Source organism: Diuraphis noxia, unplaced genomic scaffold (assembly GCF_037042655.1).
Source record: "Diuraphis noxia isolate RWA-SAM2 unplaced genomic scaffold, SU_Dnox_SAM2 contig0003, whole genome shotgun sequence".
NCBI lineage: Eukaryota > Metazoa > Arthropoda > Insecta > Hemiptera > Aphididae > Diuraphis > Diuraphis noxia.
In genome coordinates this window covers 7,072,048-7,086,754 of record NW_028301713.1, presented here as the reverse complement: position 1 = coordinate 7,086,754, position 14,707 = coordinate 7,072,048, and the positions used below count along the sequence as shown (strand labels likewise).

At 33.0% G+C, this 14,707-nt stretch overlaps 2 protein-coding genes across 2 annotated transcripts in view; both read right to left on the bottom strand.

The window, feature by feature from the left end:
- LOC107163095 (L-xylulose reductase-like) overlaps positions 1-5,279 on the bottom strand; it is a 29,204-nt gene extending 23,925 nt beyond the window's left edge. Inside the window, exon 1 of the mRNA XM_089224519.1 lies at positions 5,119-5,279. The gene's annotated coding sequence lies outside the window, so the exon portion shown is untranslated. The remainder of the gene's footprint in view (positions 1-5,118) is intronic.
- A 6,644-nt stretch (positions 5,280-11,923) lies between these two features.
- Positions 11,924-14,269, bottom strand: LOC107171507 (uncharacterized). Its single transcript, XM_015521757.2, has one exon. It carries the CDS (start codon positions 14,267-14,269, stop codon positions 11,924-11,926), a length of 2,346 nt encoding a protein of 781 aa, XP_015377243.2.
- Positions 14,270-14,707: the final 438 nt, after the last annotated feature.

Sequence of the window (14,707 nt, the reverse complement as noted above, 5' to 3'; positions counted from 1 at the left end):
AACGTGACATGCAGCGAAAAAATATACCATTAACGAACACAAATTTCATAATTACTCGTTATTATTATCAAAAGTGAAAATTTAAGGTAATTATATAACTTTAAAAAATTACAATATAACGGCAAACTAAAACAGAATTCTACAATACATAAAAGGATGAATATAACATATGTAATAATATATTTATCGTATATTATGTATATATATATATATATATATGGTATAATATAGTATATGATATAAAAGCAATTCGACGTAGGCCAGGTAAGTATAATACATCGCATATTATGTTAATTATTGTACTAATGATGGTCACAATTTATTGATTTTCAATTTTTATTGAATCCACAGTGGTATTTGTACACTAGCAGGTTTTCAATTACTATCAACAATAGATATAGCTATTGATTTAGAACTAAAATCACGACAACTTGATTTGATTTGTATACGACGAGAGGTGCCGCATATCTTTGTTAAATAATTTACAGATTAAAATGATAATAACGCGTAAAGAATTAAAATTTGCATTCAAATGCCCATTGTTCGTAAGTAATATTACTGCAACACTTCAAAATAAAACTTATGGACATTGTGAAATATTACGGTGCCATTTGGAATTAACACTGTTATATAGAAACTCCGACGAGAGCCCTCGTTCCTTCCTTGTTGAGTGTGCTCTCCCTTGTATCAAGTCGTTTTTGAATATTATGCAAAAATATGCAATGCTGAAAGTACGCGTGATGTATACTGCAACCTTTGAAATTAAGTGCAACCAATGTGAATACCACTAGAAAAAATAAACACCATGATCCATCCTCAAGATTTCTCATTTTCGTCTAATAAATGGTAACCGTCCCCTTATTCATCGTTGGCCATAAAAATTATTGGTCGCTCCGGTCCTAGTTCACGCGAACGTGCGGCTCTCCTGGGTCTCGTTATGCGTGGAAATATACGTGTACATATATATATATATATTAGGGTGATTCTTTTATCAAACAACACTTATATGGTGTTTGTGTGTAAATACCACCTAACATACACCTATAACACACAAACACCACCCAACTTTGGGAGGCTATATCTTGTAAACGGATTAACGAAAAATGAAAATTTAAACGTGAAAATTCATTGAAAAATAGCCTTTATGATTTATGAAATTTTAAGTGTAGGTTGTCTTTTGAAAATCAAAAGTTGATAATGGTTTACCTGATAAATATAAGGGTGAAAATATAAAAAAAATATATAGTTCTAGAACAAGATGGATTTAAAATTTTGAAAAAAAAAAAATTTGAAAAAAGTCAATAGTTTTTGAAATAATGAGTGTTGTTTGATAAAAGAATCACCCTGTATATTATATATTATCTAGGTATTGGTTAAAAGTGTAGCGGTGATGGTATTTTTGTCGGTTTCGGTGCCGCAGGGGTGTGGAAAATGGAAGCGATCGAAACTAGGGCGACACGACACGCGGGGTGCGATAAAACCTCTAGGATATTTTCTCGTGTAAAACAATGAACCTTGTCCCTGTCAACTGGCGGAAAACAGGATATTCGGCGTGGTGTATATTATACTCTCACGCAATAGATGTATAAGGAAAGTGAGAAACACAATGTCCTTGTGCGCAGAGAGAGAAATTGAACGACCGAGCGTAGTGGTAAATTCTTTTGGGTAATTTAATATCCTTTGGTAGCAGATTTGGACCTTTTGTAGACAATTCTTTGTTTCGGGCCCACTGCCCGTACACCACCGCATCGTCATCTACCCCAAGACCCTCCCCACTTGCCAAACATTTCCAAAATGCAATCCGTCCTACTACCCGACCACCGCAATTGGCTTTATGCGGCTACATAACACATAATATGTATAATATGTTAGACATAGACACTACGTGTGCAGTTACTATATTTATAATTGAATACCAATTTTTTTTTTCACCTGCACGGCAATATTAGTTGTGTATTTACTATTTATCTAGAAAACAAATTAATTTCACCGACTACGGTGTAGTAGTGTAGGCAGTGTTGTAAAGTATTTGAGTAAAAGTATTTGAATAAAAGTTTCAAATACTTTTTTACGTATTGAATACTTTTTAAAATACTTTTATTTTCGAAGTGTTTGAACGGTATATTTTAAATACATTTTTTTAGTATTGAATACTTTTTTTATTCCTTTAATTCTTTATTCATTGTCAAATAATAATAATGCCATAATAATATTATAAATATAATATTATTTTATCATTTATGAACAATTCGATATCGGTTTTAGTTTTCATCTACTAATAGCCTAACTAAATATGTTTTACTCCGAGAAACCGTCTGTTTATCGTCGACGACGATCGCAATTCGCAACGGTACGTTATCGATGCCTACTACCTAGCAGTGCGTCAGTAGAGAGTGTTTAGTGTTGGTGGTGCAACAATCACCAAAAAAAGAACTAATATGACTGATAAGCATTTCGAACAAATTATGTTCATAAAATGCAACACACAAATGTTCGATTAATATTATATATTAATATATTATGAATGATTCAGAATTAAATTGATTTTTTTGTTTTGTATTTGAAAATTATGTCAAATACTTTACTATAGATAGTATTTGGGTGGTATTTTAAATAATTTATTTTATAAGTATTTGAGTAATTACTTAAATACTTTTTAAAAGTATTTTTTACAACACTGAGTGTAGGTAAGTACCAGTAAGTCAAATTCCAAGAAACTCGATTCATGCTCCATTGTAACCTAATTGCGGTTTTGTGGTCTTGTCACTAATTAAAACTTATGACAGGGTGACGTCGAGATGACAAAAAACTCATTTAACCCTTATTAGATTAATTTATTACTGTATAACGTTATTATACCTAAGTATTCGTTATTTTTTTTCTGTTAATTTGACAGGTTGATTGACCCTTGTATAATCACCTAAACCATATGGCTTAAATTACTATATAACTTAATTATTTACCTTTATATACATTAAATTCATCCTATGAAAATTTTTATATGTTTATAAAGAAATGTTTGTAATTTGTTAGATTAAAAAATATTTAGAATCTATCTGTGCTGGTTTAAGACATTTAGCGCTTAAGTGCAATAATTGCGCTTTCCTGATATTTCCACTCAAAGACCTTATAGTTAAATATTTCGGCCATTATTTATACCTAAAATCTAAATTTTTATGTACGTACAATATAATGAGTCATAAAAAAATAAATTAATGGTAGAATAATATTATGTACTAGTGTACTACTATAATATAAACGAATACACAATACACAATATAAAATGTAATTTAAAAAAAGGCTTGTTTTATATTTTTCAGAACCTAATAATATGTGCCTTTTAAAGGAGGAAAGCCCTCTCTGACTTCCTATAATCCAGTCCTGTCGGATACTAGTGAACTTTGAAATGTGTCTATAAACATAACGACAATTATTTTGGAAATATATTTTTAGATTAACAAAACTTATAAGTAAATTATAAACGTTTATCATACACAATTTTATCATATAGACTTTTATTTTTGGTTTATCTGTGACAAAATTAAAAAATATGTGAAGTATTTCCAAAAAAAAAAAATAGATATCTATTCAAAAAATATCAACCCTAATACACAACTTATCGATGTATAATATAATATGATTGAACACAGATAAAATCTGTTAAATAAGACTGCAATGTAAGACGTAAAACACAATTTAATTATTAATAGGTAACTGAAATAACAAATCAAATATCTAATTAATTTATTATTGTCAATAATATAATAGTACCATTATCAAAATAATTAAATAAAAGATAACAGTTCAAAATTATTTTTCTCCAATAAAATTAGATAAATTATTTAAAAACGAAACTAATATTTTATTTAACACTTAATGTATTCTACCTTTGAATTTATATTCGCAAAGTAATATATGTATTCTACTTCATTCAATAATTCAAATTGATTGATTCGAATGCTTTAAATGTTATTTTAGTGCTTTTATCATAGTATTTCAAATTTATAAAACAATTAATTGAACATTACAATTTTTATACAAACTATCTGAAATAATATTAGTACCATTAAACTAATATGTTTATTTCATTATTATTAAATAATAGCCATTAACTTATAACAGATAAATATGACAATTATGAGTAACATTCAAAAGTTATGCAATTTAAATGGACATAATTAATATTATACATGAGTCTCGATTACCTACACTCAACTATATGAATCAACAGACAAATTTTAAATAAATATTTAAAACACATTTTATATACTATAAACATAATTTTCTACTCGTGAATCACGATTTACATAGTTTTAATTTTTAAATTAAATCGATAAATAATATTGTGTCATTAAATTGAATTAATGTTGCTAAAATAATACAAATTAGTAGCAATTGTAAAATTAAATTCTTTAGCTAAGAACTGAAATCAAAATCATAAATTGTATTTCAATAATACATTAAACATTATAAAGGGATCGAAAATGATGATATTATGTTTTTGTTTTTGTTACATAATATGTTTTCGTTTCAACGTGGGATAGATTTAGAAAGCTAGAAAGCTCGATATAGACTTTCCTACATTTTTATCTTATCTCTTTAACTCCTGAAATGTTATTAAAAAATTAATTTTTTAGCTTGAAAATTTTCAAATTTTAATTTTTGAATGTAATAAAATGAAATCATTTATTTTTCCATACCAATGTGCTATTATACAAATAATACATACAAATTACAGGGTTAAAAGTCATGATCCTGCAAAAGATGATAATTTTTTTTAACAGAAAATTTAAAAAAATATGTAAAAAGATACAAACAACAAGTCAATAAATATTGTAAATTAATAATAGCGCACTATAAAATATGCTATTATAAATATAATTTATAATGATTACTATGAAAAAATATTACCTATACTAAAAAATATATTGAACTATTTAGAGTTATAGCATTTAATATACAACCGTATAATAGTTAACGTATTTTGTCATTAAATAAAAGCGTAATAAAATAAAACATATAGGTACAATTTTTTGTAGAAATATGCATTGGCTATAACTTATAACTTGTTTTAAAAATAATAAATAATGTTAAATATGATAATTAAATGATACTTACCAGAAATAATATAAAATACGAACGACGAATAGTTGAGAAGTTTTTTGAGTTTTGTATTAGCTGTTGCGATCAACACAAATTTTAATAATGATAGCTTTATTCAAATCGGTTTACCTGCAACTACATGTAAGTAACTTCTCCAATGGCATGCAAGTAATGTTTTTAAAAGATGAGATTTTTTCTGGATGACAATATTATAATTACCGTTAATACCCGTCCAATCGCGTTAGCTGTCGTTATGCAAATTGAATTTATGCGGTTTAACTGTGACTTTTAAAAACACATAGATTTGTGAGCTCTGTACACAAATGTGTTAAGTAGATACCCAAACGTAATACCTATTTAATTTTTATAATGAGCTTATTGTTTTCATTTTGTTGTTAAACGCAACACAATACAGTAGGTCTAAATAAAGTCCAAAGATTCAATTGTAAAATATTGTGGTACCTACCTATACTGATTGTATTTTTTTCTATAAAATTAATTGCCTGACTATCATTTTTGTGCTCTGACAAATATTCGTTGCATTATCTATCTTTAACGACTTACATTATAATTGCTTATACATTTTTCCAAGATAACATACGGCTTGTTTTATGTACCTAGTACCTACCCACCGTATTCCAATCGTATTCTTAACTATTAATATACATAACAAATAATGTAACTGTTAAACCATACATGCTATCTGTAAAATTTAATTTTGGATTATTTAGCCGTTATATTAGTTATTATGTGGATAATATCACATTCTCAATATACATAATACTAAAAGTCTAAAAACGGCTAATAACAACTATATTATTATGATATAGTTACCAAAGCGATTTTTCTGTTTACTATCAACAATAATTAGATTGAATATAGATACATAATAATCATAATATCGTAATGTACGTAATAAGTGCTATCTAATGATGAAAACAAATCAGACCCTGGATATTTATATAAGTAAAGACTTAATAAGATTAAAAAAAAAAAATAAGTTTAAACAGTAATGTACCGTAAAACAGGGTAACATTGGACATTTTTTTCGTTAGCATGTAATTTCCTCATAGGAATATTGTACTTATGAATAAATTGTTTATGAGATTAAACATGCGTATATTAGCTTACACATTGTAATTTTTTTGTTAATTTAAAAAAATTATGTAGTTAAGCATTGTTTTTTTTTTTAAAATATCACTGTCCCAAGTTACCCTTGAAAAAGTATAACTTGGGACAATCATATTAAATAGCTAAAAATGTCTTGTTTGACTTATGAAGGATAACTTGGGACTCATTTTTTTATGTATAAAGTACATTTCAGAATTTTATATCATTTGATTGAAAAAAATAGGTATTAAAAACTTTGTAAAGATAAAAGATACCTAATAAGTAAAATAAAAAGAAAAAAGAATTCAGCATTTTACACAATTTCATTTTATTTAGTACTTACCAAATTATTTTAGGCATATCAAAAAGAGTAATTTAACAAACTTAAAAACAGAACAATTGAGTCTTTTACAGGTATAATTTAAGAAAACAAAAGACAACCTTTACAGTCAATCCTTAAACTGTATATCTTAAATATCTCATTAAAAAAAAGTAACAAATATCTTTATATAATGATCAGTCTCACACTTTGACTGTAGGTCTTCATACTGGCTGACAGTGTTTTTTTTACAACTTTTCTTTGTAGGATTGACTTGGAAATGCCATACTTTTCAGCCACTTTCCTATAAGATAGTCCATTCTTACAGTCTTGTACTGCCTGAACTAACGTATCATTGCTAAAATTTTTATATGGTCTACTGCCCGATCGTTTCTTGATTTTTCCAACCATTATAAAACTAATGGAAAAAAATAAAACATTTGAATAATAAGGTAAACTATGTATTCAATTATTTTATTTTAGAGTTAACTTGGGTCAGTTGTGCAACTTGGGACAGATGTCCCATGTTACCCTAATATCAATAAAATTGTTTTACCTCGTACATACATTATCTTGTATTAGTTATATTAGAGTGATAACAATACTTTAAATTAATTGTCAACTAATATAGCTTTAAAATAATATATAAATCAACATGATTATCTAAATATTATATTCTCAAGACATAAAGCTATTTAACATATTATGTAAAGCCCTTAAAATGTATTAATTAATAAATTTAAATAAATTTTACAATAATGATCATAATATTGTGATCATTGTTGTGAACGAAAAATTTGCCATGTTCTCAGTGGGTCAGAAAGAGAAAAAAACGCACTGACATTAATAACAATAATATGCATTCATAATTTTAACGATAATTATTATAATATTTTAATCATCAAAAACTCCTTGTTTGCTCGCCGATATAGCTCCTGCAAATTCGGCGGTTGGCTATATCGACTTGCGGTGTTAGGGATTCGGGTACTCCAATGAATACACAATATATAATAAATACACTTAACAACGTATGTGTGTGTACATTCAAACAAATATAATAATAATAATATAGGTATCAACGTCGTTGCGTGATTATATATAATACACAAAAAAAAACTCTACCTATAGCGGGCGCCCCAATATATAGATTTAAGAATACTGAATAATACAAAATAATAATAATACCATTTCAGACCAATATGGTCGAACATACAAAATATATAAATATATATAGTTACAATAATATAATAAATTAATAAATTAAGATTGAATACTAATCAATGTTACGACCTGACAACGACATTCGCACACGCCTCCACTCTGTCGAGCTATAATCTATACAACCGGACTGAATGGCAATAGGTGGCGGCAACAGGTAGTACACTTCCCAGGAAGACAGGTCACGGGACAGGAAGCTCCAGGGCTGATGACGGAACACGAGTTGGAGTGACCGTCGCTCCAGCACAACGCACGTGGTACACGACCGTACAATCTCCGCAGAGAATTAAAACGTTCTGGTATATATGTATAATATATTGTATATATAAAAAAAATATACTGCGACCTGAACACCAGGTGGCAAGTGGTAGCAAATATAATAAAAAAGCACGTTGGCCAAAAAAAAAGAACTCGGCACGCTGGCGTAACAGGCGGGAGTTGAGGAGATGGTCCGTCAGTCTCAACCGCGGAAAAAAGACAACACCGGGCGGCGACTCTGTCTTAGCTCGCGACGAGTTGTCTACCGATGTAGGAGTGGTAGGGTGCTCGGTGAACATCGACGCCGACGGCTGCACGATAGCACCCGCCGATAATATCGGGGCGACGTGTTGTTGTTCCGATGTTCGAACATCCTCCCCCCGGTGAGCCTTGGCTCACCATCCATAATGAGAACAGGAACTTGCATTCGTGGGCTTTCAAGTAATGCCATCAAAATTGACGTAGAGGTATAGACGTGGAGTGGTAGGCGTGGTATACAATAAATGCAATAAACATAATAAATACAATACAAAATAAATAAAATATAAGGTTGACACCCACAATAAATATCAACCTGACATAAACAACAAATATAAATTTGATATTAAATAAAAATTCATTATGGCGTCACCTTAGTCCCGAACACCTATAAAACGTATATGTAGCTCGATGAAAGCCATAAAATAAAAAACAAAGGAGTAGGCCCTAACGGTTTATATGGGTTCAAGTCATAGCGCACAGTGTTCGTTCCGAGGTAACATGGTGCCCCACTGCTCGCGTTGACATAACGTGGTGCTTTATATCTTTTAACGACGGCAAATCCGACACGAATGCGACCCATTCATCGCGAATATCCAGCGGTAGGGGGTCATCCCACGATAGATCTAGTCGCCACGTCCGCTGCATGACGGTTTTTGCCATAAAAATAGTCAGTCCAAAGAAACCTAGCGGATCAAAAATGCGCGCCACGAGTGAGAGGATACCTCGTTTCGTAAATACTGGCGGCTTATCAACATTTAGCGCGCAACAAAAGTAGTCGCCGCCCGGGTGCCACTCCAACCCCAATACTTTTGTTCCATACCCGTCGACGTCTTCGAATGACGTCGGTTTAGTTTAGGGTGACCAGTTTTACAAAAAAAAAAAACGGGACAAACAATTTTTAGTTTAAATACTCTAAAAAAACATACACATTTTTTAAAAATATTTTTTATATTTTATATTAACAATTTACAATTAAAATATTTTTTAACTACCTTGCTTAATATTTTAATAAAAAACTTGTTTACTTTTATTGAGTTGATGTTGATTGCTCATCATGTCCTTTATTATCTATTGTGCTGTTATTGTACTTTTGCGATGAACTGATTGCGTTTAATAGTTTTGGTTGTGTTAGCAAAAAATCATAAAAATCATTACACGAATAATTTTTGAAATGATTTTTCAGAATTATAATTGACTTGATGGTAGGAACGATAAAGCGATTTTTTTCATCTGTCCATAACATATTAGTGATAGAAAATACTCTTTCAATTGCAGCATTTGTTCCAGGCATTGCTAGAGAATATTCTACAATAAACCAAAAATTATTTATCGATATATTTTTACTATTTAAAATTTTATAGATAGCACACCATCTTTCTTCAACACGAACATTGTTATTCTGCCATTCTTCTAAATTTTCATTTATAGTATTATTTACATGATTATATTCATCAAAAAGAATATCTTCATCCACATTCCAACCGGTTTGTTTTTTATTATTTTGCAAAATAAATTTTAAACTTTTTTGAATATCATTCCATGTTGGACAATTTATCAGTTGAGTCCAACGAAATATTTTTAGTTCTTCAAATGTATTTCCCCACTTTTCAATGTACATAATAAATGTGTCATAAAACTGGTTAGTTTGCTCTATAAATTGTTTTTTTGTGTATTTATTTTTTGTCTCTAGTTCTAAAAGCATCGAGTTTACACTAGAAGTTAAAAAGTTTTGTGTTTTTCTATTTTTTATTTTTCCACATAGTATTTCTAATTCTTCTGATACTTCACATGCAGATATGTTGTCCCCTTCTATTCTTTTTATAGTGTCACAAACGACTTTTAATTGACTTTGTATAAAATGAAACCATATTATTGCAACGGGGTCACTAAAAAATGATTTCAAAATGGTTGGACATTTATCCTGAGTGTCAAAGTACAATTTTAAAGCTGCATACATTTCAATAATTCTGGAGACTGCTGGTTGTAAAGATAACCATCTTGTCTTTACACTTCCAAGTACGTTTTTGTATTGTGTATTTGTAAAATCACAAAATTCTTTTAATGTTTCCACTCTCACAGTATAAATATAAAAGTATTGAAATATTTTGTTAACGATACATTCGATATCAATAGGTAAGATATCTGTACTAGTTTGCATAGCGTTGTGCAGAATATGAGCTGCACAACCAATTCCACAAATGTTAGTTTTTAAATTATTGTTTAAAATCGTAAAAACATTTTTTGTTCCCCTCCTTGCGGCACCTCCAAAATTGGTATTACAGTTGTCACCGGTAAATGCAATGATTTTGTGAGCTAATTTATGTTTTGTTAAAATTTCCATAATATAAGACGACAGTATATCTGAAGTTTCTCCTTTCAAATTTGTGAATTCTAACACTTTAATTTGTACCCCGGTTTTAGGATTGAAATACCGAATAAGAATGGGGACAATTTTTAAATTTTTATGATTTGAAGTGTCAATCATAACTGTCGCAAAATTAACAGCTTTCAGTTCGTCTATTATTTGATCCATTGCAAAAGGAGCCAACACATTCAGAATAATTGATTCACACTTAGTACGTGCACAAGAAAACTTTTTTTCATGTAACTTTTTTATTAAAGTAGTAGTACAATCCATTGATCTAAAAGAATGGTTATGTACTATAGTGTGAAATGCAAACATTCCCTCTTCTGCTGCAATTTTTAAACCTTCACTAGTTAAGCCAGCTGGTCCTTGTTTTATAAAATATGATGTTACCTTGTCACTTTTTGAAGCACTAGATAAGGCCGTCGTATGTTTTTTCTTTTCCATATGCTGTTTGATATCTGAGCGTCCTCCATGTTCAATTGAAAATACTGCCTTGCACACCGTACAAAACACTTTTCCAATTTCATCACATTTTTTTAGGAAAGTAAATTCAGACTGTAAAGATACAGTGAACGTGCATCTCCTCTTTGGCATTTTAAAAAAAAAAAATAATGCACCAACTCACAAAATTGAAATAAAAATACGATAGGTAGGTAATGGCTATAATAAACACAATCGCTTTACTGTCCGTACGTTACTATTCGACATATTTTGTTGTTCGACTTTTAGATTAAACAAATTAATATAATAATATCTAAATATATCATCGATTATAAATAGTATTATATTTTATTTTAGTTCGTAATGCATATGCTATTATACGACGTGTATCATGCTTATTTTATTATTATTGTTTATTTGTATTGTTCCTCGGCATCGGCACTCGACGTTCGTTCCACGGAAATTTTAGTCTGTTATTTATAACTTTGGTTTCAAGTTTTAAATATAAACTGTTTTATACTTGGTTCATCAATTTATTTTATTCTTTTACAAAAAAAACATTAATTATAATTTAATTATTTGGAAATAACGGGATTAAAACGGGACAATCTTCTAAAAACGGGATAAAAAGCGTCCCGTTCGAAGTTTTTTGGGACAACGGGACACGATGATCAAAAAGGGGACAATCCCGTTTTAAACGGGACGTATGGTCACCCTAGTTTAGTTACACGGTCCGAGACCGGTACGGCGTTCAAAACAGCACCGGTGTTAGAAGCCCACTTTTTTAAATCAAGACCCGATTTTTTAAGAATTGAGATTAGATTCGATTGTAGTTTTAATACGTCTTAGATCGTGTCTGCGCCATCGCAGATATCGTCGACATAGGTTTGGCGTGTAATCGCATTATACACCGGCTCGCAGGTATCGCAATCGTCTCGCGCAATAACCTGCAACACGCGCAGCGCGAGATAAGGTGCGCAGTTTACGCCGTATGTGACGACGGTATTTAATTCGTACTCCACTAATTCGTCATGTGGAGACGCGCGCCATAATACGTGTTGATACCGTCTGTACTCGGGTAAAATTAACACCTGCCGGTACATTTTACATATATCGGCCGTAAATGCGTATCTATGGACCCGGAAACGGATTAATACGTCAATAATGTCCAACTGGAGTTTAGGGCCCTGCAATAAGACCTCATTCAACGACGGCCCGCGAGCACCACGCGCGGACGCGTCAAAAACAACTCGAATTTTATTATCATCCACGTCAGGGCGGTATACTGCATGGTGCGGAATTAAGTACTGACCGGGCGACGCGGCAACCGACATGTGTCCCAACGAAATGTATTCGGACATAAACTGTATATATAATGATTTAAGTTTCGGATTGTTAGTCAATTTTCGTTCAAGAGACTCGAAACGACGCACAGCTATGTCGCGGGAACCGGAAAATGTATCGGCGGACACTTGTGCGCGGAACGGAAGTGGCACTGAAAACCGGCCAGAAGGCAAACGTACGTGTTGATCGTGGAATATCCGTTCGCAACGTCCTTCGTCGGTAAAAATTACGGGGGCAGGTTCGGGCTCCTCCACTTGCCAAAACCTTTCTACTAACCCTTCAAGCGAAACAGTCAACGACACAAGTAAAGATTGGTGCGGGTGCGTAAATTTATGAGATAGGGGGCCAATCAAAATCCATCCGAAAATCGAACTAAATGCTGCAGGGAGAGTACTATTTATAGTCACCTTCCGCCCATCCATAACTGAAGCATATACGTCACCGCCTAGTAACAAATCAATTAACGACGAGACATTAAACATAGGGTCAGCCAACGCGAGGTTCGAGTAATGAATTAGAAGTTCACGCGGAAGTGTCTCTCGCTGCAAATCTCCCGTAATAGATGGCAAAATCCACGCGTTTACGTCAAGTAAGGGCTCATTTGCGAAGCGCGGTTGCACTGCGAGATTTACGCGGCCCTGAACGTTAACAACCGGCACTCCCGCTAACCCGCTAATCGGAGTGGTCCACCGCTCACAATTTAAACCTAAACGGCTAACACAATCGCCTGTCACCGCGCTTATCTGTGATGCACTATCAATCAATACACGCATTGTTTGCCAGGTACCCGAACGATCACGTATATGCACTAACGCTGTGCCTAATAATACGGCGGACGATTCACGTTGCGGCGGCTGTAGCGCGGCGGCACACACTGATGTATCCGGGGAGGGGGTATCAGCTACTTCGACGGTACCTGTAGTGGGAGGGTGAAGCAGGACATGATGCCTACGCGAACATTCACGGTAACGAGTTTTCGACTTGCACTTTGGTGCCCATTGGCTACTACTAAAACAAATATAACACAAACGCTTATCTTGCGTCCACCGCGCCCGCGCGTCGACGGACCAGGACTTGAACCGCGCGCAAGTTGTCAAATTATGATGCTCCGCACAGCATGGAAAACTCTTGTCCGAATCAGACGTAACCAATGAGGTAAGAGCAGGTCGGAAACCCTCCGCCTTTCCAAATCGTTCTCCCACCTTACGCGACTGATGTGCCGGTTGACCGACATTTGTCGACGTAGTGGCACCAAACCTTTTACGCGGCTCACCCGCGAGTTCTAAAACAGATACGCGAGTCTGGACGAACTCTAACAGTTGGGCTACGGACGGATACTCTGACGTAGTGGTTGATTCAAACAACTTCCGAGTGGGCACCGGCAACGCGCGCAACGCAATAGAAAATAATATAAACGACCCTAAATCCGGTATCTTCAGTGCGTTTAGTAACGACATATTTCCCGTAAACGAGTTTACAAATTCATTAAGCTCTCGGTGGGATTCCTGAGTCACATATGACGTTTGCAACAACTTATCGACCAAAGACGTAGCCACTAGGCGTGGTCGATAAAAACGAGCAGACAATGTGGACCAGACTAAACTATAATTATCCGCAGATACTGGTATACCGCGTACAGCGTCGGCCGCTGCACCTTTTAAACAACTGATTAAGTAATGCATCTTATCGATATTTGATACATCAGAACGCGAGTCCACCAGTGCCGAAAACCTATCTCGAAATGTTGGCCAATAACGAAAGTCTCCGTCGAAAGATGGTAACGGGATCTCCGGTAAACGCGAGAATGAGGGTGTACTGGAGGTAGACGACTCACAACTATTTGTCATGGCGCCCGTAGCGGGTACTGTCTTGGTTATGTACTTATGTATAACAGGTCAATGGCCTCTGCACCTGTGGGGATGAGACTGGTAGCCACCGCCTTAGCTTCCCCTATCAACTTCCTCACTTCACTTGATAGATCAGTGGAATAATCATTTATTTTATCTAACATTAATAGGCAATCTAATTCAGACTCGTCTTCGCTCTTAAATTGAGACCATAACGAATCTAAATCCGCAGCAAGGACAGAGAATGTTGATGCTAGATGCTTGCACTAAGGCAGTATTCAGTATATACATTTATTATTATTTATTATATTGTAGCAGCTGCGCACGTTGTCTCCCTGTCGGCTGTGATATTAGTGATATGCTCTTATCAAGTTGATGGTGAGCGGCGTGCGTAGCTCCAACGGTTTTGTTTTTATATATTTTCCTGTCATATTGTAT